The sequence below is a fragment of the Tyto alba genome, unplaced genomic scaffold, assembly GCF_018691265.1.
Source record: "Tyto alba isolate M040663 unplaced genomic scaffold, T.alba_DEE_v4.0 Super-Scaffold_38, whole genome shotgun sequence".
Lineage (NCBI taxonomy): Eukaryota > Metazoa > Chordata > Aves > Strigiformes > Tytonidae > Tyto > Tyto alba.
This window is the reverse complement of record NW_024881313.1, coordinates 35,112,918-35,139,588: the sequence shown is the minus strand read 5'-3', so window position 1 is coordinate 35,139,588 and position 26,671 is coordinate 35,112,918. Positions and strand designations below refer to the sequence as shown.

Genomic DNA, 26,671 nt, shown 5'->3' with positions numbered 1-26,671 from the left:
TCCCCAGAAAATATATCCTGACCAGAACTCTCTTCAGCAAAGTACCATTAAGGAGAGGTCACAGTGGCTGAAGGTCTGCTTTTATGAGAAGGTTCTTGGGAGCAGGTAGTTGGAAAAAGGGCCAGGCAGATTCTAGATACTGCCAACATGTTTTTTGCTACCCACGAAGTGGCTCTGGTGCTAAGTCCACCTTCAGGAGCTATGAAGTGCTCCAACCTCCTCCTCCTCTTCTGTCATGGCAGGATTTTTGGTTTGGGTTGTTTTGTTGTTTTTTTTTTTTTTGGTGTTTTGCTTTTATCAGGGGTGGCAATGCAGAGATGCCAGTGACTACTGAATTAGGATATAGGATATTGATTGACTAGGATGGTTACTAGTTAAACTTCAGTTCCTCAAAACAGTGGAAAAGTTGAATAAAGTGTGACCAATGCCTTCCTTTTCACAAAAAAGCTATGAAATCTTCCCAGAACACGTTTGAGTTTTGCAACACTAACCTTACTGGAATGTTGTACACTGAGTTTTTTGGTTTTCTTTTTTTTTTTTTTTTTTTTTTCCTAACAACTGGAAAGATTAAGAGGCCTCTGCTTCAAAATGGGCCAAAAAATGCAGAAATAGTGTTTCAATCACATCATCTGCCCCATTAAAATACTGAAATAAAAGGCTAACAAAGGAAGCACTTTTCAGAAAACACTTTCTTGATATATATCCAGCACAATGCCATTATAGAGCTTCAGAGAAGCCCTTTTGGTTTCAATGTTGGAAAACAAAAAAATTTTGCTTTTTTCCTTCAGTCCTTGGGGATCACTTTCCATTTACATATATATATCATATATATACATGTATATATGTATATGATACATATATATAAACACCCATATATAGCAAGGTTCCTGTTTGTGTATGTTACAATATTGTAGTAACAAGGAGAATCCAGATAGCAACACTGTTTAACATGAGGTTTGAGGTAATTGGTTCTTGAAATACCTGGATCACAGACTGCATCCAGAAATAACAGCTGGGCAATGAAAAGTGTTTTTTCAGACAGAAAAAACTAGTAAAAGGGAAAAAAAAAAAAAAAAAAAAAAAAAAAAAGCTTACAGCAGTTGCTTTTACATGGAAAAATAAAGGCACAACAGAATAGCATTACATTTCAGAACAGCTGGGTGGACATAACACAAGTCTGATCTCTTTATGTGGAAGTGTCCTGAGAAAAAGGATTACCTCTTACTTGATAGGTTACGACTTCAGTCAGGGAACCAAGTGTCACCCTAAAACTAGAGTTTTAAGAAGTCTCATCTAAGGGACCAGGTGTATTTAAAAGGTGCTCCAAGAACACACGCACACTCATGGTCCCACAGAACTGGATGGCAGGTCTTCCCCTGGTTTCCACAGGGCCAGGACTTCACCAAGAACACAGATGTAGGACTCAGCAATTGCAGGAGCCTGCTTGAAGTCATTTAAGCACTAATTTCAAAAGGCACACTGTCAAACCAGCTTCAGGATAGCACAATGGATTGTTTGGTTTAAAGCTTTTTTCAGTAACTCTTACCCCACTGACACTGTGCTGTCAAGGTCAAGGGAACCAAAAAGACCAGAATTTTGGGTCCAGTGGGAAAACTTAAGTGAAAAAAAATACATTTTAAGTTTTGTTGTTTTGTTTTTTGCTTTTTTTCTTTAATACTTTTAGAATAGCTTGGATTGGTTACACAAATTTGAAATGCTCTTTTTTCTAAGTAGGACCTTGGACATGACAGTGCTGCTTTTCTTTAGTGCCTCCAACCCAGACCATAAAATCTGACACCGGGAACACAGAGCACTTATCTGTGTGTTCTGGTGAAGCTTGATTAGCTGTGTCACTTCAGAGAGAAGGAACTTCTAGGAATTGGTTTTATCAGGACTTTACTGGCAACAGCTCCTTACAGATCATATTGTCAATGCAGCAGACGCAGCTGCTATAAACGGATACGGCAGCGAGCAAGATCAGCCTGGCTATTTGGTCTCGGTAAATTCTTAACACCCTGACTTCACAACTCACTGCAGCACCACGCCATATGCCAAAAGACACACTGCTCCCACATGGATACTCGCATGAATACATGAAAAAAACTCTTCCTGGTTAAACTGAAGATGGCCATAGAAAAGCAAAAAGCGTCTTTAGCAGAAGGGATGTGACATGCAAGATAACCTAACCATATACTCAGTGCTGTCCTCAGAGCACGTCCAAGTACATCCAAACTTGCTCCTCAAACTGGTTTCAGGCTAAACTTGTTCTATCCTCTAGACTTTGATGTAGTGCACACTTAATTTAAACATTTTATATATATATATTTATTTATTTATTTGCTGTGCATACACAGACCTTTCTCCCTTTTCCCTGCAGAAACATATTAGACATTACAAAAATAATTTGTGGTATAAAAGAATTCTCACACAATGTAGAATTTTTGCTTGTATATGTAACTAAAATATATATATATTTTTCCAAAAGTAAAAAAGTCAAAATGTCCTTATTTTCCTCTATTATATAGTCTATTTTATTTACAATGTTACCAAACAATATTCTGTATGTAAAAGTGATAATAGTTTGCGGGACACTTCCTGCTTAGCAACTTCTCAAGCGGAGTGTGGCTTCAAGAGGACTGTGACAACAGCACTGTCACAACGTTATCAACCAGCACCTTCCTCTGCAATACAAGTTTCTCCCATACTAAGTGAAACCAGATCTTTCCCCTGCAAAACAGGGCGAGTTCTGACAGTCTGCCTAGAAAGTAGCACACGAGGAATAAAACGTGTCTCCGGTTTCTGTGCTGTGATATTACGGGGGATCGGGATTCCTAACGGCAGGGCCTGACCCAGCCAAAATGGAAACAGCCCCCAGCAATGCTGCACCGAGCGGACCCGAGGCTTCTGCCGAAACCAACAGCTCCCAGTGGGAACAGCAGTGAGCCAGGAGACCCAAGGGAAACACAGCGGAGTTACTGGGGGGCACTCACGGACCTTCTCTTCAAAACAAACATACACAAAGATCTCAGCATTTCCATAGGTGTAACCTTATCTAGCATAGGAATTTCAGCTGAAGAACAAGGCAGAATAAAGTGGTTTTATCTTAAAACTTTACAACCACGACTAGCTAAAATCCTTAATCACAATGAATAAGCCTGGTGCTACTTAACTGATGGTTAGATTGGTTTACAGCCATCTCTTACAACATGCACATATATTTCAATATGAGCCACATACAATTTCCAGCCTTACTGTACTAATGCAATTTCATTAGCAAGTCACAGCTCAATCATCTCAAAAAAAACAATTTTAGTTCCTGTGGTATTTGCAGTTTCAAAACGTGAACTCAAACTTTCTCTACCTAAGAAACCAGCCCAGCCAGTGCAATAAATTCATAAAGGGAGTTATTGGGAATCCTGGCTCCTAAAGTCAAGGAGAATTTTTACCCAGGATATTCAAGGTTAATATTCACCTAAGAACTGCCATACAAGACAGGAAGGTAACAATTAAATTCTGCAGCAAAATTTTCGACAAGCTACTTCCTCTAAGACTGAATGGGAAGTGAAATTTAGTGCTTGTGAAGTAACATAAGAGGTGTTGTACCCATCATATTCAAGGGAGTGTAAAGAGGAAAAAAGCCACCATTGCTTATTACAGCTACACCTATGGATGTGCCCGATTTCTGACTTGGAAAAAGCCTCTGCAGTACTGAACAGAATCAAAATCATGTTGTCAATGAGAGTTCAAATGCTAGATTAGTGGTGAGGAACTACCTGATTGACAGCTCAAGTGTTGAAAGACCAGTAAGTTAATCAGAGCTTGTGTTCATTAATAAATAAATACCAGTTTAAAAGAACAGCTTTAGCTAAACTGGTACAAATTTGTAAATAAGCAAAAGTTCAGGATTTCCTTCTCTGCTGTGATAGCAAGACACGCATACCTACATATATTTAAAATTTGTAACTGAACACACATGCAATTTGGAAATTCTTCTCAAAATCAGTTTCTGAATCCTGTTGACATGATGATCTATAAGGAACCATTACCCCAGGGAAGATGTAATACTTTACAATCAACATTTGGTCAAAGTTTGTACAGTCGTGCAGTTCCCCGCAGTAAGATAAGCTACACGTGAGAATTTTTGTTTATGATTTCTCAAAAGAGAAGATTTCAGAGACTGTCTAATAGGCTATTAAAATCATATGGCACTTTCAATAAATACTTTAAAGCTTCTTAAAGAAATCAGGATAAAAAAGCAACTGCTGTAATAAGCCTGTTTCAGTCATAATACATAATGCTGAAGGAAAAAATCCAGAACAGCAAACAGATATTAACAGTTAAAAGACAGTACAGCTTTTTTCTTTCTGCAGCAGTATGAACTGGCTCCCACTCCCGGGGAAATGGGAGCAAGCCCACCTCGAAACAAGTATTCACTCAACCTTAACTGCTCTACGCTCCACCCCAACCCTTACATCACTTCACTTCTAAAACACAGTCACATTTTTATATAAATCTCAGTGCAGAAATGTATTAAACATGAAAAATACTGATCCTGCAAACCTTTACGACCACGCTTAACATTAAGTGAGTGCCTAACGTCATGACACCAGCAGAGCTACCTACACGCTTAATGCTAAGCGTAGGTATGTTGCAGCATCAGGCCCAAAGATGCCAACCTCGACCAGGGACATCGGCTGGGTCAAAATGGTATCGTTCTGTCTGGTTTGTCAAGGTGTTCTCAACAGAAGCACATCAAGAAACATAAACTTCCAAACCTACACACGGAAATACAGTTACATGTGTGTACATACTAATATGCAATATACATTCAGTAACTTGAAAGAATAGGTTAAGACTTTATTTAGATAGACAAATTAAGGCAATTATCTTAATGTCTCTTCAAGATAAAGGACCATGTCCTCATTTGTGACCTCTAGGTTTTAAAGCTATACTTTTCAAGAAATATATTTCAATTTTCTTTATATTTTCTCCAATTAGTGATTTTGTTTACTTAATAAATTATATCTGTGCAAGGGTGCACGCTGACAATTTAACAGTGGCAAAAGTCCAATTCATCCATATAATACAGACTTCTTACATTTTCGTTACAGGGTGATTAGTTTAGGACTGCATTTTGGCTTAACACAAAGGAAAATTTAGAAGTTCTGGCCATCCAATGGACGTAACTTTGTCAGTCTAGCAAGACACAGAATTCATGTTATATTCAAAGTCAAAAAAATAAAAACAACAATAAAAAAAAAAAAAGAAGAAGAAAAAGAAAAAAAAAGATGTACTGTCCTTTCACTAAAACAGACCAAAAAAATAACACAGAATGGAAACAGCCTTCACAAATAAGAGTGAATAATGCCCAGGTACCTTATATAGGCAGTTATTCTACAACTGTATACAGTTATTTACAACGGTGCTTTATAAAACAAAACAAAAAAAAATGGTAGCACTTCCTAAAAGATTTTGGAACTTTTTTTCTTTTTTTTCTTTTTTTAAAACTCCCTTGTCATAAAAGCCAACTTACATTAAAATATACTTACTACAAGACAACACAACTAACAAAATATATAATAAAACTCATACAAGTAGAAAATTCTGAGGTATTTCTGGTTTGAGGTGGTCTGTGGTCATGAAGTTTTAAATTTTTTTCAGTTTAAACCTCGGAAGCCACGTAACGTGTATGTGTGTGTGTGTGTGTGTGTGTGTGTGTGTGTGTGTTTCGTGGTTTGATTTTTTTTTTTTTTAGTTTTTTTTTTTTTTTTAAACATTGCATGTTTTGCAAATTAAAAAAATATTTCAATGTTGAATCAGCAGCATTAGGAACATTCACTGACTAGAGCGAGTTTATGGCATAATAAGAGTAACGGTATTTTAGAATATGCACCACTTTAAGACAAAAGAGTTTTGTCACAGAGTAAGGAGAAAGCAGCGTCAAAGAAACCAGTTGGAGAGATGCTGCGATAGTCACTGCTGCCGCCCGGCTGCCTCGGCATCCTGCCACTGGATGCTACAGGAGCCATCTGCCACCGGTTCAGGTATTTCCTCTCCCCCAACCCCAAATTAAAAATAAAAAAAAATTAATATAGAGCCAGTTTTCGCACTTTTCCTCTTTTCACCATCTGCACCAGCAGCTTGGGCTGACGGATAATCAACCCCCAGGGCCGAATTTCCTGAACTGACTCGCACTTAAAGCGAGACGCAAAAATCTTCCCATCTTCCAGTATTTTACCAAAGTGCTCCTGAGAACGCAATTCCCCCCCCCTCTTCCAATTACGCTGCTTAAAAGCATCCTTCCTATTACTAAGGGGAGTTGAAAAATAAAAGGCAATTACAGTTCTGCTTTGTTCTTTTACCGCCCAAGACAGTGGAAGAAGAAACAACTAGCGCCTTGTTTACAACCACTGGCTCTTTAACTCAGCTTTCTCCATACGCTGCAGCCGTTAATACTCTGCCCAGAAATGTCCTTCCCCTCCTCTAATGGTTACCTGAGAAGTAGCTCCATAGCAAATGATGTTTCCCCAAATGCTGCCAAATCCAACGTCACTCTCCCCACCCCTATTCTATGCTTCCCCCCTTCAATTCTACCATCAAGAATTAACATTCTCTGCCCAGTTACTTTTTTTTCCATGTTACAATGACACCCGTTAGATCCGTAAAAGACACATCTGCTGTTTTTTTTTGAAGCTCACTTCCAAAAAAAAAAAAAAAAAAAAAAGGAACTGAACCCAAAACCAAAACAAAATGGGGAAAGAAGATCCTTTTGAGGAAGGTGTATTCTTTATATAACAGTCTTAAGTTTCCTCCACAGTTTGCAGCATTGTGTTTTCTAAGATGGTAGGTGGTTCTCCTTTATGTCACAGATGCTCCACTCAGAAGACAGACCGATAAAGAGAAACCCAGAAAACTGAATAGAACAAAAACAACTGAAGTGAGTTTGTTGAGGTTCTGAGGTACCTGCACCTTTTCTGCATTCATTAGTCGGCACCTGAATGCTTGCTGAAATGTCCATTTTTTTAATACAGTAGAGCAATGTGCTGGTAAAATTGATCCAATCCAAAAAATAATAATAATAATAATAACAATAATAATAAAAAGTCAAGATAAAATAGCAGCTGCATTCATGTGTTTGTTGGATTTTTGTGTTTTCGTTGGTGTTTTTTTTTTTTTTTGTGTGTGTGGTTTTTTTTTTTAAAACTTTTTTCTTTTTTTTTTTTTTTTTTTTTTTTTTTTTTAAATCCACTGAGTCTGGAAAGACAAAAGTGAACCAGGACTTAGATACTAGACTCTTTGGGCGGCAAGTCCACGTTGGTGACGGACGTCACAATGGAGACGAGGCAGTCCGAGGTAGTGCCGTTTACGGATTTGCGGATCTGCGCAATGCGCTCCTCGACACAGCCCGCCGAGAGCCGAGCCTCCGCATCGTGGTCCCAGCACTCTTCGATGGTCACGCAGAGCTGCGCCAAGCCCTGCGGACAAAAAGGGGGAGAAAGCACCTTCAGCAACAAAGTCTGCTCTGGGGGACCCTCTTCGCAGCAGACGAGGAGGTTCACTTAACACAGCTTAATGCTGTAAAGAAAAAGTAAGAATATTTTCTCCACGGTATACAAATTATCATGTGATCAGCTTTAAAAACTACTTTAAATACGTGGGTTTCATTTTTTTTTTTTAAGCTTCTGCTTTCTAAGGCTGTTTAGGCTTAGTCACATCCCGCTTTTGCTGTAGCCCCAAAAGTATTTTTTTAATGTCAAAATACATCCTGAGATTCAGCTGTTAAAGCTTTAAAAGACATCAAGTATCGCGATTCCCATGATAAAAACATGAGAGCTGGCAGCACCATATCAGTTACTACGAAACCGTTGCTTTGTTTGCAATCACTTCTGTAGATATCCCCAAAATAACAAAATTCAACACCACTAGAAGAGCGCAGTTCTTATTTGAACCCTCATTTGAACTGGAACACTCCTCTTTATCTACAACCCACAGCTCTCCTTGACTTCTAGGCAGTGAGTCAGTACACCTGAGTCTAGCCAAAACTGTGGCAGTTTGGTCAGAATAGAGACATTTAGCTTCTTACTGAAGCCCTGTGAGATTTCATCATCTGCTCAGTTTCCCAGTCTGAAAAAAATCACCTTTTATTAAAAACATGAGCCTGAAATGATCTACCTCTGGGAAACCCACGCTGCATTTTGCTTCACTGTCTGCTTGCCTTCACTTCTAATTAATTTTTCCTCAAAAAATTGTTCAAGTCTTGCATGCTATCTAGCTTGTGAGGAACGCGTCTCTGATGGTATGGACCATTTTCTTTCTTTTAATGAAAAGGACTTTATTTTCCATTCTTTCACCATATTAAAAGAGTCCTACTAAACCACCACATGCTCTGCGTTCAGCATTGGCTAACTTTAATCAGCTGCTTTTCTCTCTCAACACAAGGGACAAATGGAAGGGGGAGCATGAAGGTGTTGAGCAGCCCCTCATTCCCCGGCGCCTGCTCCCTCTGGCACTGTGGAGCAGGTCCGTGCACCGGGGTGGAGTGGTCAGCTTCCCCCTGAAGCTAACGACCAATGCATAACTGCACCCCGCATTCCCGTCACACAGGAAAACATGTGCCACCGTTAACCAGGAGCGACGTACGGGGTGTTTCAGCCAGTGATCCTTGAACACAGGGCGCATCTTCTTGTGAACCACCACTTCTTGCAGGTCCTCAAGGGACGGGTGCTGACCTATTTCTTCTTCGAAAGGCAGCATGTATTCATCCACTGGACCTAAGGTGCACATGGAGAACCGGGTTAATACAGAAACGTCCTCTGCAGAGCCACATCCGCCGCATGCATGAGTGAGCTGCTGCTCCAGAGCAACTTCAACCCACCACAGCAAAGCCTGAAGTTCACATGTCATTGCAGACAAATGCGATTTACATTCCTCCTGCACAATGGACTCTGCTGTCCCCGCTGTTTCTCTGGCCATGCATTTTCCACCTCGCTGAGTTACAAATCTGAACCCTCAGCTGGGCCTCCTGATCCCACTGCCCTCCTTAAGGAGGCTTGCCGGGTAGTCCATGATTTATTTTAATAGAAAGAACAAATCAGCCCATCCTCCTCTCATTTTAGCATAACAATTCAACACACAGTAACCTAGAGAAACACTTCAGCATGACCATAATTTCATTTTAGGCACTGACTAGCAAGGTCAAGCATATACAACACTTGTAATTTCTTGCTTTGTGATCTATCTTGTTCATAGGCTTGAGTCAGCCCTGACACACTGGAGCCAGACGCACTTGTCCCAAGTACCAGCTCCTAAGTGCAAAATGATTTCTGAATGCTTTAGTTATACCAGTTACATCTGTGAACTGCCCTGGGCCACGGGAATGAGACAGCTGTTATGAGTATCAGTGCAGACGCCGGACAGTAGCAATAACTTCTGCTTATTGAAACATCATTTGGCTTTTGGCGATGCGTAGATGCTCTCTCACAAACGGCCGCCCAACTAAACTGATGGGCTTTCTCAGGGTGCTCCACAGCATCACTTATGGTTTCTCGGTAGCAAAGAGTGACCTCTTTCAAGAGTGGAGATATTTCAAGACAGCCTTTCCAGACTAAATTAAAAGAGCTGACCACTTTAGCTGGTCATGAACCAACAATGACGTTTAGGTACTCTAAAAAAAATGAAATCACAACAGCTTGTCTTGTTGACACAATCCCAGTCACTAAACCAAGCTGAAACACTCGTTCTGATGGATGTCACAAAAACACTCACAACCTTCCCTTCCTATTCCTCCAAGAGGAATCAAGGCTACGAAGAGCTGCACTGGTGATCTCCAAGCCAAATCTGCTGTTTATACAACATCACTTCTGAGCTAGAAGTGCAGATGAGTTTCAGTGTAACTCCCCATCATCCCAAAGGAAGCCTTCCCTATGATTTGAAGGTGTTGTGTATGGCACCTGGAGTATTTTGGCCAGCTGCTGTCTGAGGAGTTGGAAGGAGATCACAAACACGACAGGCAAAAATCCAAGTGGGTATCTGGGGGACCTCAACAGACCAGGGTTATTCCTACGTGAGTGATCTGGGTACCACTGTTTCACCCCACTGGGCTCCTACCTCCCTGTTCCTCCAGCATTTTATCTGGTTAGATAGTACATTTTTGAAGAAAAAGCCTTTTCTTACCACACACCTATGCATACATCCTAATTATAATGAAGTGCCTCAGTCCTACTGTTATACTAACAAAAACATCCGAGGTCCAGGTGAGGTACTGTTAATTTATGAACTTGATATTCAGTCCAGAGCACCTATATCTATATAAGATGAAAGAAGTTGGAGCAAGCTGCCTTGGAGCCACTAATGAAATGATTGCTTCCCTAACCAGGGGCAAGGTCCTGAAAATGGTGAGGGTGCCACCAAAGGGCAGATGTGCTGTTTGGATAGAAAAGATGCCTCATTTTGCAGTATCATTTTAAGATAAAAAAAAAACCTGAGAAAGGAGACACGTTGAAAGTTCATTCTTTTGGATCATTCAGGGAAAAGTGAGATCCTCCAAAGCTGTAGATGGAACAACAAAGCTGTAGATGGAACAACAAACTCAGCCCATTGCTAAGAGAGGGCTTGATCAGCAAAAGTCAAAGACCAATACCTAATGACTTATGATAGCAGGGAAATGGGCTTGCTGACCCAAGAAGATCCTCCCAGCTCTGTGTTCCTGCTATTTCACCGAGGTGCTTCACTCCTGGGCTTTCCATTCAGGCTACCACGCTGACTTGCAGAAGTGAGGTGCGACAGCCAAGCTGGAGCTGAGTGTGGCTCTTCTCCAGAGCTCGAAGCCTGCCTTGGTCACGGGCAGGAACTCAGAGTGCCACAGAGAGCAGCACAGAGCAGGCTCAGGACTAAAGGACACCCACCACTGATGAAGGACTCACCTACTCCTCCTCCTTCTGAGTTCTCAGCCAATTTGCAATATAACCAGTGTTGCTAAAAGCACTTTGAGACTTGAACACTACAAACATTATCATCTACAGAGAATGACAGCTTACGTTAAAAAACAAGCAAGTGAAAAACAGGTTAGCTGCTTAATAAAAATACGCCATTGATTAGTACTTTTTTTTAAACAAAGCCAGGCCCATTCTCCAGACCACTAAACCATGCTGAAACAGAGCCCTCCTCAGGGAAGAGAAGATCTTTATTCTTACCATCAACTGCTCTACATCTGGAGACTAGCTCCCACAACACCAGTCCCATTGCATACATGTCTATTCTCAGGAAGGCGTCTCGTTGGAAGTTGATTGCTCCCTCTAACACTTCAGGAGCCATATACCTCCTTGTTCCCACCTACAGAGAAAAAACACAACTCAAGTTACATTCCAGTTCGGTCCATCAGCCTTCGCTGGTTGGAGACGAGTGACAGTTGGTTTCATTAGCCTTAAGGCAACTTCTGCTAAAGTTGCACCTCACTCAAAGAAGGAAGCAAAATGGGGCTGTTTTTTATGACACCAATTCTCATTAAGATCACTCGAGTCTAAATAAGCTACCGGAATGAAAAAGCCAAAGTGCACAGCTACATGTGTGATATTCATTCAGTGTATGCTACAGGTCTAATTTAAATGCAGCGTGGCATGGTCAGTACGGGTGAAATCCTGCCTTTCCTGCGTCCCACCTCATCGTGCTCCAGCAGCACACAATACATGAGAAAATGCTATCTTTGTAGACACACATAACACTCTGAGGTCAAGTCAGATTTGATTATCATAGTCGTTTACAGTTCAATTCCCTTTCATTAAAAATAAATAAATAAATAAATAAATGAATGAATGAATAAATAAATAAATAAATAAATAAATAGAGTAAAATTGATATATCCTGAAATGATAGGAAAAGGTGTTGGTTTGACAGACATGGATATAACAAATCTACACCCACAGGAGCAGTAAAGCATGAACTCTGCAAAGTCTACTCTGCCCTGGTTTGCTGAGATCTGTTCAGAAAAGATCCCCTCTTGCTTTGAGGGGATTCAGTCCTCATAGTGCCTTTCCTGTTGTGTTTAGTCCAGGTAGAGCCATACTGACTTCCTCATACCGTTGTGGTTATGTATGTGGCAGAATTACAACCCATAATGTAGAAGAGTGGAAAGGAGAGCAAAGGAAAAAGCACCTTTTTAACATGGGAATTGAAATGCTTTTAATATTTTCCTTTAGGAAATTCTCATCTATTCTTGCTGTTACCTGAGGCAGTGGGGACAGGGGGAAATCAGGATGTGATAAGGCATGAAAAATACTGGAAAAGTCCAAAAAAAGGTGGCAAAAATGAGGAAAACTGAGGGGGGGGTGCTAACCCAGAAAAGTGTTCACTCCTGACATAAAGGTAAAAAAGGGAGCTTGAATTGCAGATGGGCATTCAGAAAACTCCAGAGGCACAAGGAGGAGATGATGGCCTTGCTGTAACCTGGCATGAGAGCAGAATGAGGGGCTGTTCGCTGCAATACAAAGGCAGAAAATTAAGAACTCATAAAAATGTAGCTCATTGTTTACGCAGCGCACAGACAGTTTGTAAGATCCGCTCTTGCTAAAGGTCACCCAAGCCGCTTGCCTGGCTGAATTCTTAAAACGAAATTAATAATTTTAGGAGTATTAATATTTGTATTAGTATTATTACTATTTAGGAGTATTAATATTTGTGTTACAGTATAGACAAGTGATCTGTGTGGTAGGTGGAGAACTGGCTGAGAGGCCGCACCCATGGGGTGGTGGTAACTAGCTCCTTTCATCTGGCACCCTGTCACAAGTGGGGTTCCCCAGGGATCAATATAGGGCCCAACACTGTTTAATATCTTCATAATTGATCTGGATGATGGGATTTCTTTCCTGTGAGGGTGGTGAGGCACTGCAACAGGTCGCCCAGAGCAGCTGTGGCTGCCCCCTCCCTGGAAGGGTTCCAGGCCAGGTTGGACGGGGCTGGGAGCCCCCTGGGCTGGGGGAAGGGGGCCCTGCCTGGGGCAGGGGGGATGGAACTAGGTGATCTTTAAGGTCCCTTCCAACCCAAACCATTCTATGATTTTATGATCAAATGTACCCTGATGAAGTTTGCTGATGATACAAAACTGAGTGGGGAAGTGGACACTTCAGAAGGCAGATCCACTCTGCCAGAAGACCTGGATAGGCTGGAAGAGTGGGTTAACAGGAACCTTAAGAAATTCAACAAGGACAAGTATAAGGTCTCGCACTTGGGAAAACATAATCCAGGAGCACAGCACAGTCTGGGATTTATCCAGCTGGGGAGCAGCTCTGTGGAAAGGGACCTGGGGTTCCTGGTGGACAACAAGCTCAGTATGAGTGAGCAGTGAGCTGCTGCGGCAAAGGAAGCCAACAGTGTCCTGGGCTGCATCAACAAGGGTGTCACCAGCAGAGATAAAGAAGTCATTATCCCACTCTACTCGCATTTGTCAGGCCACACCTGGAATATCGTGTTCAGTTTTGGTCCCCGCTATACAAAAAAGCCGTGGACAGGCTGGAGAGGGTCCAAAGGAGGGCCACAAAGGTGATCAAAGGATTGGGAAGCCTGCCATGTGAGGAAAGGCTGAATGAACTGGGTTTGTTCAGCCTTGAGAAGAGAAGGCTTAGGGGAGACCTTATCCCCATGTTCCATTATTCAAAGGGTGGTTACAAAGCAGATGGAGACTCCCTTTTTACCAGGAGTTGTCACATGGAAAAAAAAGGGGTGATGGGTACAAGTTACTCCTGGGGAGATTTCAATTGGATACAAGAGGAAAATTTTTTGCAATGAGACCAATCAGCCCCTGGAATAATCCCTCCAGGGAAGTGGTGGGTTCCCCAACACTGGACACTTGTAAGATTCAGCTGGACAGTGTGCTGGGCCATATTGTCTAGAGCGTGCTTTTGCCAGGAAAGGTTGAACCATATGATCCTTGAGGTCCCTTCCAACCTGGTATCCTATGATTCTATGGTTCTATGAATATTTAATGCCAAGACCATAAAGAGTCAACATGTCCTGTGTTTGAAGGAAGAAGCCACCTGCACCTGAGGATGTGGGAACCTCACCTGCACAGTAGTCAGGAGGGCTCGAGCACTCTCCCCCTCACCCAGATCAAAGCAGCTCCTGGAATTTATGTCTGAGCACAAGCTTTTATGGAAAACACATATCTTGAAGAGCTGCATCTATAGAAACTACCCCCCGCTCCCGAGGAGCCATGGCAAGCCCAACTTTTAAAAATGTTATTGTTAAAGATAACGGTTACCTGTCCATGAGTGTCCCCTGGAGGTTTTCCAGGTTCAAACCGTACAGCTAGTCCAAAATCTGCTAGCACTGCCGTCAAGTCGTTCTTCAGTAAGACATTTTTACTCTTGAAGTCCCTATGGACAAGCCAAGAAGCAAATTTAGGAAGGGTTTATTACAACATGTGTCTAAATCACATTGCAACACACCACATTGTAAGTCTATAGGCTCAGCAGCCTCCAGTAAATCAGCACCTTCCTTCCTTCCCTGGCTGCTCGGCACAATCAGCACTAGCAAATTCAGCTGCTCCTCACTGCCCATGTCCCTAAAACACAACCAAGCAGCCCTGTGCTGCTTGGCACAGAGTTAGCTGAACTATATGGTGAATTAACCTCAAAATAAAAGCAAGGAGTGATACGAAGGGTGAGAGCAGGCAGTATAAGGCACCATTTCTTCTCTGAGCCCCAGCTGTGGACCCCCACCTCTGGGCATTTCTTACGTTTCTCACTCCCAACAACAAAAGCAAGGCTGGTTAAGGGAGAATATTTACTCTTTATCCTAGTAAGGATGTTTGCTCGTATCTACAAAACTAGATCTTCCTGGAAATTTGTAGGTGCTGGTGGGATTCTCTTCACCCTAACTACATGCTTCAACAGACTCTTACCATAGTCATCTATTCCACTTATATTTTAATTGCTGGATCGATCTTCCGCAACAAATTTGGAGGGCTGGAAAGCAGGCAGGGAAGGGGTTGAGCCCACGCTCAGACAAGCTGTCAGGATCAGACCAGGCAGCTAACGGGCAGGTGTAAGCATTTGCAGTAGAGATGATGGGTCTGTGCTTGAAGGTGGCTTTAAGGGGACATTTGTGTCAGTCCTGTGCTGCAGCAAGATCGCTTCAGGGCAGCTCAGGTAACTCTGCAGGGGCTGGAAAGGGGGGCAGGAGGGTGGAGGAGGGTCACACCAAGATGCCTAACCAGTCAAGCCCTGTTCCCTGGGCTTTCCGCATTTTCATCTGAAAAAGAATGTTGGCAATCTAATTAAATTACAGAACTTAGACAGCAGATGGCAATTGTCCTGTATGCTCAGCATTATAATTTCCCTATCATCAATTCACTCGGTGACCCTGCTGATTGCAGGACATTGCAGGCCTGCACAAAATAATTAATGAGGGCAGATACAATTGTTCCACACTAGAGAGACCTGTCACAATTCTTTGGGAAGAGAGAAACTGCTGGACCATAGAGAAGGGCTGCTCACTGTGGCCTCAGATGCCAGAGCACCAGCTCAAAGCACTGCGAGCAAAAATCATCCTGTACCACCCAGCTCTTGATTGTGAGCTTAAAAAAAATCAGAAGAAAGGATTCTTCCTTTTAAATCTAAACACACCGTGATGGGCATTTCTGGTTCAAGGATCAAGATGGGTGTGAAGTTGGAGAGCATCAAATGGCCACACAATCCCAGCAGAAACCAGCCTCCATCACCTCAAGGGGACAAATGGGGTTTGTAGGGACACAGTACAGTTTTGCAGAGCCTGCAAAACATTTGTACCCCTTTGTTACGCTGAAAAACAGTACTTGTTGTCCTAGAGACTGACTGCTTCCATGCTATAGCAGTTTCCCTGCAGGCTTAGAAAACAGCCATCATCTAATGACACCGACAAACTCCTCTGCCCAGTCAGCATTAGGGGATTATGCCCTCCAGGATGGTATAGATTGTGCATGAGATTTTTGCAGAACAGTAGCTCAATGAGGACCGCACAGAAATTATTAGATAGTCTGACTGAACGGTATGTTTCCAAAGTGAAGTGAAATGTAAACCAGTATTATTGTATGGCCGTTGGCTGCTGTTGTTCACTCACACTGACCTTTGGGAATGCAACAGTTAACTACTAAATCTTGATACATGATGCGGGGATTTCCCTTTGCGTTTCCTTTTTTCCCCCATTTCCACATATTTCCCCATTTTTCCACACTTTCCTTCCTTCCACAAACCGTCTTGAACTGGCAAGTGTAAACTGCAATGCAAACGCATCCAGGACAGGGCGAAAGACCTGATCCAAACCAAGCCAGGTGGAATTCTCACTAACACCATATGCATTAGACCATCCTAAATCTGTCAGTGATAAAGGAAAGTGGCCTGAAAATATGAAAATATCTTTTTCTGTGTAATGCTTCAAACTGGGGAATAATAGAAAGAATGGACTATGAATGACGGGTGTGTTAACTTGATTCAGGCACCAGAGACTTTATTTTCAGCTTCCACGTGGGGGCACTTTCGCACCAACAAGCAATCCCAAAACCTTAATCCTCCTTGTAGTGTCGGGGGCCAGTAAGGAATTAGCTGAACCCCTGCACAGAAGTGACTCGGGGAGTCCCACCTGGCAACCCCAGCATCTTCTATGCACTGTCTGAAGCCATTCAAAAATACCTTCCCCCACCCCAGATTTAAAATGTATTTAGTGTTTTCTTTTACAACAAAAATAAAACTGAAAGGAGTGGGGTAATCCAAGGGAAAGCCCCCATGTACTGAAACTCCTCTTCCTGTAGGTATGTACCAAGTTCACACAAATGGTGCATTCCTCATCTTTTATCATTTGCTAAATGGATGGGGACACTAATGAGCATGATCTGTTGCTTTAAAGCCTTTCTATAGCCTTTCTCTGTTCCCCACCCTCAGGAATTTTCATGTATAAACCACTGCCTTTATTCCACAGGGACAAATGTCAGGGACACAAGGGTCAGCTCCAGGAGCCACACAAAGGCAGCTGCAGGCTCTTTCAACAGCCCCCAGCTCTCAGAAACCTTCAGGTTCAGGGAAGGGGGTTGTTTTGGGGGCAGGGACACCCTCACAAAAAAAACAGGGATTATCTTGCTGTACATGAACACAGCCCCACTAGATCAGGCACGAATTGCTGCAACTGGACATGGGGTTTAAATCCCTCCTAGATGAAGTGCAGTGAGTGGTGGGGGGAGCACAGCCACGGATTATAGCATGTAGCCCACGTAAATCCCTTCTGGAAAACTCCCCGCTCCTGTACCACTAGCAAACCACTCTGTGGAGATGCTTTAGTCCAAGGCAAGCAACTGGGGACTTCGGAGAAGGGCTAAAACAAGTATCAGTGCAATGAGGATGGTTTAACCCACTGCTTTCTGGATTCCTACTGTCCCCATGGTGCTGCCACCCAGGTGGGTTGAAGCATGTGCCAAGAGGTCTGAGACACCTGCTCTGGTGTCTCTCATAAGCATCCTGGCATGATTTGGGCTCTATAAAACTACAGTGAAAAATAAATAGCAGCCATTTTCTGCATTTCTACAGTTTCTCTATTTCTTACCTGATGATCAAAAGCTCTATGGAAAGACACGCAGTGGAGTTATTAGTCTAAAACACTTAGGGAAAAATAGGGTCCAAATCCTGGTATGGCCACAGAAATATGTGGATTATAATGTGATTTGTCAAGCACAGCCCCTTCAAAGAACGGTTCTGCAGCAATCAGATTTCCCTTCCCACTATATGTCAAGAGAAGAGTTGATGGAAGAGGGAAGCACCTACCCTTCAGACATTTGCCATAAACCACTACCAACCATACTGACTGTTATACGGAAAAGACACTTACTTACCCTTCACCATTTCATATGTGGTTGAAAAAAATTCTTGTCTTAGCATAGGATTTGTTGGGTTAAAAGGCATTTACTTCTTAAAAGCACAATCTCCTCCATTCAACACTATCATTTCAAAGACGTTGCAAACATTTGAACAGAGCACTTGAATGGTGTCAAGAAAAGCAGCCATACCTGTGTGCTATAGCAGGTTTGTGTCCTTCACCTTTGCACCAAGGGACATCTTCATGAAGGTAGGACAAGCCACGGGCCATTGTTTCTGCAACATGGCAGAGCTCATTCCAGCTGATAATATTGCCCTTCAGGTAATCTGTCAGAGAGCCCTGCAAAACAGGACATTGTATGTTCTTAATTGCAGATCCTGCTATGTGGCAGATGTGCCAACACATCAGTTTAGAAAATGGTTTTAGTAAGTGTTTGAGAAATTTGAACCTTGATTTAACAGGGGGGAAAAAATCACCAGTCAAAGTAAAAAAGAAGAAATTAAAACCAGAAGCATTCATGAGTCCTCAGCCCTTGACAGCACAGAGAGCATATGGATGTCTAAAAGGAGTCTACTAATCTGCCGGGGAAGAGGAGGGAGGTAAGGAAGGGACAAAATCATCTCAAAACACAGCAATTCATCTAACTAAGAAAGGGGAAAGCCTTCCATGCAAGAAGATGATGTATCGTATCAGCTGGTTGTGGAAATGATTGACTCAGTAGACCTTGGATTAAACAGAGGGATAACGCTGCTGGCTCAACCCTGGATTTGTGCATGTTTATTTTATTTTAAGTGTTAGCCATGTTTGATAACTAAAGCAATCCATGAAACAAGAGATATGCCCCGAGCTTCAAAAGCAAACACGAAGCCCATCTGCAAGGGGAGAGAGAGTTGGGACTGAAACTGTCTGCAACACCCGGCTCCCATGTGCTCATCTGTGCATGTTAAGAGACGGTGACCACCACATGTGAGCTGTGGCCTTTTGTGCCTCTCTCTCTCCCCAGGTCCCACCTTTATTAACCTTATCTTTGTGTAGGAAAGCCTTGAAAGCTAAAGGAAGAGCCTTTGAAGGAGGGGAGCAGGAGCACTTCTCCACTACCACTGAGCCATGGCTCACCAGGGACAGACAGGAGAGATTACATGGGAGATTCTGGGAGAATACAAGACACCAAATTCTGCTGCTTCACAACCAGTTGCCTCTTTGCCTTCCCAAAATGGATGTGCAATGACACGTTACCTTGTCATGGAAAGCTGTGATCAGCCAGAGTTCTGTCTCTAGGTTTGTCCCTCTTTTCTCTGCTGCGATAAACTGCAAAAGGTTTTCATGCTTCATGCCAGGAGTATTGAAAATCTCCCTCTCGCTCTGCCAAGATTGCTTATCCTAAAGCAGGGAGAAATGCACCATCAAAGATCATGCTTCCCTTTAAAGCAAACAGCTCCTCCAGCTCAGTCAGAGCTGCTCACGATCCTCTTAATACCATCCTCCAGCATTCAGATATGATGTATCCCTTTAAAATTAGGCTGTTTTCCTAAAGGGTAGATGCTGGAGAAAGACTGGAAGTTGCTGTCTGCAGTCTCCCTTCCCCAAAATTATCCTCTGCTATTCCTGAAACACATGTGTGGGGAGTGGGGAGGAATCCAAACTCAGCCTCACTGAGAAAGATTTGTGAAGATTTCCTAAGGATGCTTGCAAGAATAAAGCCTGTGCACACAGCACCCAGTTCTGCACTGTAGCTGTAATTTTTACGATTGCAAAAATCTAATCTGGGCTCTATTGAATATTTACTAGTAGGTCACAGCTGGCTTGGACAGAAGATGTGCAAATCTCCTTTAGCAATGCTATGACAACAAATACAGGGCAAAAAATTAACAAAGAAGGAGACAGAGGAAGAGCACAAACATGTGTCAGTCATTCTTCTTTCATTTGACTTTTGATTGCTTTACTCTTTCCCTCTGTAATTCCTAGAGAGTCAAGTCAGAAGTGTTCAGAGGTTTCCTAGAGCGGAATACGTGAGCTGACAAAACGCTGCAGAGCAACTAGCTTTCACAGCACTGGGGCTGTGCCTTTGTAAGCTGCACACTGTTTGTTAGGTTCGGGACCGGATTTACAATCTATCCAGGCAGGACACACAAAGCTGGGGCTTTGGTCCTTTGTGTGCGCTTTAGGCATCACAGCTGCACACTGCCTTGCTGGACTTTAACAACATGGACGATTGCAGTGAAGTTAAAATACCCCACAGGTGTCATAACGTGCTTGTTTCTGCTCTTCTTGCAACAGCTACTACTACAGGAAGCATTTGGTAATGAGGTAACACAGAGAAAAATGTAGGAAGGGAGGGTCCTTGGACTTCTTCCTCCGGCAGAAGAGTGCAAACACATCTTTGTTATGGTCTTAAAAACACTTCTATAGGCACTTAAAGCATCTCAGCCCTGGTGAGGAAGTCCAGCAAGTGAGAACCTCATACAATGCTCTTCTCACCTGAATAGGGAAGATTTTCACTGCTACGTAGTCATTCATCAGCTGAGCCTTCCACACGCAGCCAAAGCGTCCCCTGGCCTTGATCTCCAAGAGCTGTAGAGGCTTTAGGCCAACCAGGGGAGAAGGGGGTGGTGGGCCGGGGTCCTGCACGAGAGAAAAATTGTCACCAGCTGAAGCTGGACTGTAAAACAAAGGGAGGGAAGGAATGGAGAGATTGCATATGGGGAAAGAGTTGTAAAGAGTTGACATTTTATTTGATACAAATTATTTAGATGTACTGTTTGCAGGAAAAGCTGCCCAAAACTCCCTATCTTGCTTTGCAGGGCATTTGTATAGAACATATATAACAATCTACACCTCCAAGTGTCACTCTGTGTGTTGAACTACTGCCTGCCATTATCTGGCAAAATCTGAATTCTCCTATGTTTTCAAAGCAAGAGCTATTTTGGGCCGTAAAACACCAATAACCTCAAGGCTACCTCCTGACATAAGTAAGAATTTTTTGATCTTTGTGACCCAACAGCCAACTACACCTAAAACCTCCCACTGCTTTGCACTTCATTAGGTGTGTTTCACATAACCCTAGCAATGGGCAGTAAACAGGTCTGTCAGCATCATAAAGATCATATCTGTTTAAATTCTGCATTCATCCAGGAGAACAATGCAACCCTGCAGGACACATGGGGTTGGAGCTCTGTCCTATCTGCTTTCAGGTGGGAAAGATTCACAGTATGGGCTGTTATGGGCAGAAGAGGGAGGGAGAGGTAGCTGTTTGGCTCTTCAGAAGAAACCAGAAGGCTCAAGACACAGCACAGCCAGCAAGGACCAGTTCCCGATGGCTTTGGACCATGAGGATGACCTCCTGCATGCATTCTCTGGTGGCTCATAAAAACTGAGCTTCAACAGGGAAAGTATCTCCCCTTGCCCCATAAATCTGGTAGGAACATGATCATCTCTCTGATCTCTACTCCTCTGCAAAGCTGGCTGAAATCAGGTAATGGGTTTGAGAGTTTGGGGGGAAGGGTAGCCACAAAGCAGGGCTGTGTAACTCCATCCCTTAGTAATCTCGGACATGATCATAAACCCATCAGCCTCACAGCTAATGCTAACACCACCAAGGAGGCCAACTGTGCCACCAACTTCAAAAAGATTGCGAAGAGAAGTTAGGCCACCTAAAAAGAGTGAAGCAAAAGTGGATGTGAACGTATACTGAACAGCCTCCATGCCTTTTGTATGGTCCAAATAAAGGGGAGTAACTCCCTCACCTCATTAATGTCGACGTGCCCGTAGGGAGGCTTGCGGTGACGGTACATCCAGAAGGCCAAGAGGATGGCCATGGAGAGGACAGCGATGGGGAGCAGAGAGTACACCAGGATGTTGAGCAGGGAGGGTGTTGGCGGTGGTGGCTCATATATGACTGTGAGAAAAGAGCAGGGTGAACAAGGGAAAGGACCCTTCTGGCATGCAACAGCATTGTCAGCTACATGTCCAGATGCAACTAAAACCATCCCTCCTTCTACTCCAAAGCTGACAACACTTAGTGGCATGTCCCATCACATCCAACAGCATCCACAAGGCTCTGTGGCTTACTCTTTTCCATATAGCTATTAGTAAGAGAGTTCCAGTGGTCCAAACCACACTTTGCAAGCCAAGCCTCCATATGACCTTTATTTAAGATGGGTATTTCTTGCTGGGATATGTAAAAGCAGAAAATTTCCTCCTCTTAACCCTTCCGAATATATTAAGTGAGCACGAAATCCCTCACAGCACTGCTTTGACTTTTACAGTGATTGACAAGATGTCACTTTATAGTAAAATGCTGCCGAAGCCACAATCAAATGCACTATTCCCACAGTAGTTCTTGTTCCAAATTACATCAGTGCAGTTGAGACACAAACAATGGGAATACTAAATGGAGCCATGTTGCTATGTTGGAGACAGGGAAGGAAAAAATAGCTAGACTTGCCAAATTAAACAAAAAACTGTGAGAGAAAGAATATTTGCTACTAGGTTGCTACGGGTACATTAATAACAGGAGATAATAAAACCCATGTAAACAATTAAAAACCTAACAGGAAAGCCCAGGAAAATCTGATAATGCTCTACTGGAACATCTCAGTAAATGCAGGTAGTTGATAGCAAAAGAAACAATCCTAAGGAAAAGATCCATCTGCTTTAATAGTTTTTATTGAATGATACTTTAGCAAGTGTACAGCTATAAGAATCATCATTTTTATATTAGCCTCTGAAGAAGGACCTGCTATTACTTTTCCTCCTTGAAGTACATCCACAAACTGAAAGATGACACACACACCCATTCACTTTCAAACCCCAGGCCAACAAAATAGCAATCACATGCAAAAATCCCAGATGCTCAAGGTATCTGTAGATCTGTTACCTATGAAAATTAATGAAAAAGGTGTCAAATACCTTTTAAGAGTTTGAGGCTTGATCCATGCACTCTTCCACTTGTGCGGGATTTTGTTTTGTAATATCCCACCATGACTGTCCACCATAAAGAAAACCTAATCCTTATTGACGGTATCTAAGGTGTTGCTACAACACACTTTACCCACAGCATAAAACAGCCTTAAAAATCTATTCCTAAAGAACCGTAGCAGAAGGATTTCTGGACTTTATAACCAAAATGGTACTTTGTGTCCTGTTGGATATATTTTTTTGCTCAACACCCAAAAACTCAAAGTCATCACAAACTGAATCTAGAGGAAGAGACCCTAATTTCCCATCCACCCAGCCACTCACCTTCTGGACCGGTGACTTCAGGCAAATGGGTGAATTTCTCATTGCAATAGTTTCCCTCACAGCAGCAGAAAAACACTTGAGGGTTTTCTTCTGTGGCTACACACTCCTGTCTGCGTCAGGGAGGGACAGACATGGCAATGAAGGGAAGAGAAAAAACAATGTCAGCCAACTCCTGCTTCTTGTCTTTGGGAGCTGACCTGCTCCGAATTGTCTTCTCCATGCACCTTCTCCTGATGCTGCTCTACACAGATCAGCAGTCTCCACTTACAGAAAACAACTTGGCACTCAAATACCCCAGTGGATAGCAAAGACCCTTGAAAAGACCGTAAAGGAAACAAATGCTTCCATATGTACTGAAGGCATTAGGTGGCAAGTAATAAATAACAGCCGCTGCTGCTAACTGAATGAGAATCAGAAAAACAATGAAGAGATGCCTGATGCCCTGAACAGTGTCCTTCCCGCAGCCCGTATGTATGCTGTCAGGGGAAAGGAGTATTTGATCACGCAATTAAAGATTGTGCCATAAAGCACATACGATAAGGGCTAAGCTAAGACTGTCCTCATAGCCTTGAGCATCACTAACACTACAGACTAGAAGAACACCAGACACCAGCAGCAACAGCCCTGCGCAGGCAGGAGGGAAGCTGAAGGTTTGGGTTTTGGTTTTTTTTTTTTTTTTTAAAGTTTAATTTTCAAGTGCCATCTCATTCTCCTTTAAAAAAAAACCTTATTCTTGCACAAAAGCCTTTAAGAAAACCAGGTTGCAGCTCTGATTTTTTGTGTTTGCCTGTTATCCAGGTAGCATTCCAACCTGCTCAGCACTGAGGTTTCCTTCTACACTGTGCAAGGCGTTAGGGGACTTCCACAGATCAGACCAACACCATTTCCACACATCCTCCCTCTCCCACAGATCAATGCCACGAGAGACGTGCAGTGACTTTTGCAGTGCTCTAGAAGTCATTTCTTTCTCCTTCTTAAAAGTCTGCTTCCCTTCCCTGCCACCTTTCGCTACATTACCCTCTGCTTTTAGTTATTACGGTTTCAGAGCTGCTCTCCGCAGAGAACTGTATCAAACTATTTCCTGAAGCCCAGCTAAATTATATGCATAACTTCCTTCCTTCGACCATTTGGAGGAAGTAGCAAAACAATCATATGTGTTTGACATTATTACTCATTTATGAACCCATGCCAAGCCTCCCTTTCTGTGGTATCACTGACATACTGCCACGAGAAGAACGGAAAGGGCTCTCTTCAATCATAACGCAGGGTAGTTTTCAGTGCTTTATTCCTTTTGGGGGAAAAAAGCGGCTATAGATGAAATATCTCCTGCAAGGTCTCAGCTGGGAAGCACTTGGTTTGTTTTTCAGGCTTTTATTTTTTTAAACTTAAAAGAAAAAAAGCAGCCATTTGACTTATTCAAATGAACAAAGATGTCTCAACAAGTTAAGCAATGTTTCCAGATGCTTTTTCGTAAAATCAGATAACAAGCCGTTTGGATTTAACAGCATCAGTATTGGAGTCTTCAATAGAAAACACATCCTTTGCTGAATCTGTTGGTTAAGAAATCAAGCTAATGAGTAAAAACAGCCTGCTCCACATCTGCAATTCATTATCCTGTCTCTGAGTTGGTGTGTGCTCGGGGCAGCCATCCAGGTACGTATGACATGTTATACTTAGCAAATATTACAAATGAGACAGTGGGAGAGAATGACACATTTTTCTATGGCAGCGAGGGCACGTTTTGTAGCGGTTCATGTGCTCTTCAAGGGAACATGAACACAAGCTCTCCAGTGGGGCTGTGTAAATAAATGAAGAGCACACAAGTCAATTTTTAAACACTACCTTTTTCCTATAACCTTAAATGTACATGTGCCACGTCCTTGTTTCCTTAAGATAAAGAACAGAGTAAGAAAGCATTACCCTCAACGTCCCAACCCTTGCACTCCTGAATTTTTCACCTTCCAGCGACAAGGAGGCAGCACTTGGCACGTACCAGCATGTGCTGCCTGTGCTCCAAGAAGAGCTGCAGCCTGGCAGCATGGGACCGTGCCCTGCATCCAGGGGACACTTTTGCAAATATAGGTATAGGTGCATTTCCCACCTCCCGAGGCTGCACCCAGGAGCCCCGCATCCAAAGGTGTTCAAGACAGAGACAAAAAGGGCATCAGCACAGCATCACTGATCAAAAAAATCATCTTTTTAGCCATTTTTGCCATCTGGGGATGCAACGCTACCTGCATGAAAGACTGGGGAGCACATTCAAGGGAAGTTAAAAAAAAAAAAAAAAAAAAAGACTGTATTTAAACAGCCTTTATTTAATTAAAGCTAACCTTTATTTCAAATGTTGCTTTCAACACTTGTACTTTTTGTTAATTCTCTGAAGATCTTTTAGCTTTGCCCTGGCACTGCAGCTTTGAAGAATCAGGCTGTGGTATAATGGATGCTCAACCCCAGGGCTGCAAAAAGGCTTGTGAGGAGCCCTGTAAACTTTTTACCGTTGTAACAGAGCAACACATTATGACAAAGTTTAAGAACCACTACATCCCTGCACAGAGACACTCAGTGACAATACAAGTGTCACTGTATATGAGAGCAGGCACTGAAAGGAAAAAATCTGTTTACTGTAAACACTTCTGCTTGGAAGTAGGAAACTAGAGTGACCTTCTGTTCTCAGAAGGGTTGGCATTAAGATGACTAATGGGCCAAGGAGAATTGATATATCGGGAAAGAATAAAAATTTAACTATGTATAGAGCTCGGCTACACAACTTGAAAGGGAATAGGTGTGGTGGGAAAGTAACTCCAGAGCTAACAGTAGAAGTAAGATGAGGAGCAACTCACAGTCAGGATAAGCTAAAATAATGGGCACAAAAGCAGGGATGGTATACAGCACCAAAGGAAGAATACTTTCCAGCCATGGGACAAATCTAGTCCCAGCTTAAGCTCCATGACTTAGGACCCGATGCCCTAAAACTTTTGGAATGAGAAGCTACAAAGATGTGCAGCTGGGAATTGCACAAAGTTGAGATCAACCTACATTGGTATTATATCAAGGGAAACCCTTGAATTTCATGTTCTGTTAATACTGAAAGGGTTGGGTTTGGGTTGGTTGTTTGGTCACTGGGGATTTTTTAGCAGAAACACTGAGTCTAGTTCTACTGAACATTATCCTTTTAAACTGTGAAACTTCAGAGGGCTATTTTCTTCAGCTGCAATTCTTTTCGCCTCTGTAGAATTTCATCAAGGGAAACGAGAAAGAGGCTAGTTTATTTTCCCAGCTATTTAATGAGGCTGGAGTCTTCGTACTACAAAACCTCACTCCTTTTCAGCTCGATACAGGCAGCAACACACAAGCACATGTATTGCTTTTGCTGCCCCTCTCTTTCTCCTGGCCCGTCTCTTAACTCAGCCGACAAGCACTGAAACTTTTTGCAATATCACAAATGCCAGAATATCTCAACCTCTAACCACCCTCAGATATCTTTGCTTTTCTAGAGAGCTCCAAATGATTCCAAGTTTTCCTATGTATCGCCAAATGCTCTTGGAAGAACATATTGCTCTTCATTTGATGGTACAGGACACGTTTTTCAACGCATGCC

The 26,671-nt window shown here is 42.7% G+C and overlaps 1 protein-coding gene across 1 annotated transcript in view; it reads right to left on the bottom strand.

The window, feature by feature from the left end:
- Window positions 1–5,754: 5,754 nt before the first annotated feature.
- Window positions 5,755–26,671, bottom strand: part of ACVR2B (activin A receptor type 2B) — a 102,397-nt gene continuing 81,480 nt past the window's right edge. The window contains exons 3-11 of the mRNA XM_033009745.2: window positions 23,074–23,183; window positions 21,576–21,727; window positions 20,311–20,454; window positions 19,069–19,212; window positions 18,023–18,171; window positions 14,252–14,366; window positions 11,193–11,331; window positions 8,641–8,771; window positions 5,755–7,475 (exon numbers count right to left, since the gene is read on the bottom strand). Coding sequence (XP_032865636.1) covers window positions 7,281–7,475; window positions 8,641–8,771; window positions 11,193–11,331; window positions 14,252–14,366; window positions 18,023–18,171; window positions 19,069–19,212; window positions 20,311–20,454; window positions 21,576–21,727; window positions 23,074–23,183 — 1,279 coding nt within the window. The 3' untranslated portion in view covers window positions 5,755–7,280. The remainder of the gene's footprint in view (window positions 7,476–8,640; window positions 8,772–11,192; window positions 11,332–14,251; window positions 14,367–18,022; window positions 18,172–19,068; window positions 19,213–20,310; window positions 20,455–21,575; window positions 21,728–23,073; window positions 23,184–26,671) is intronic.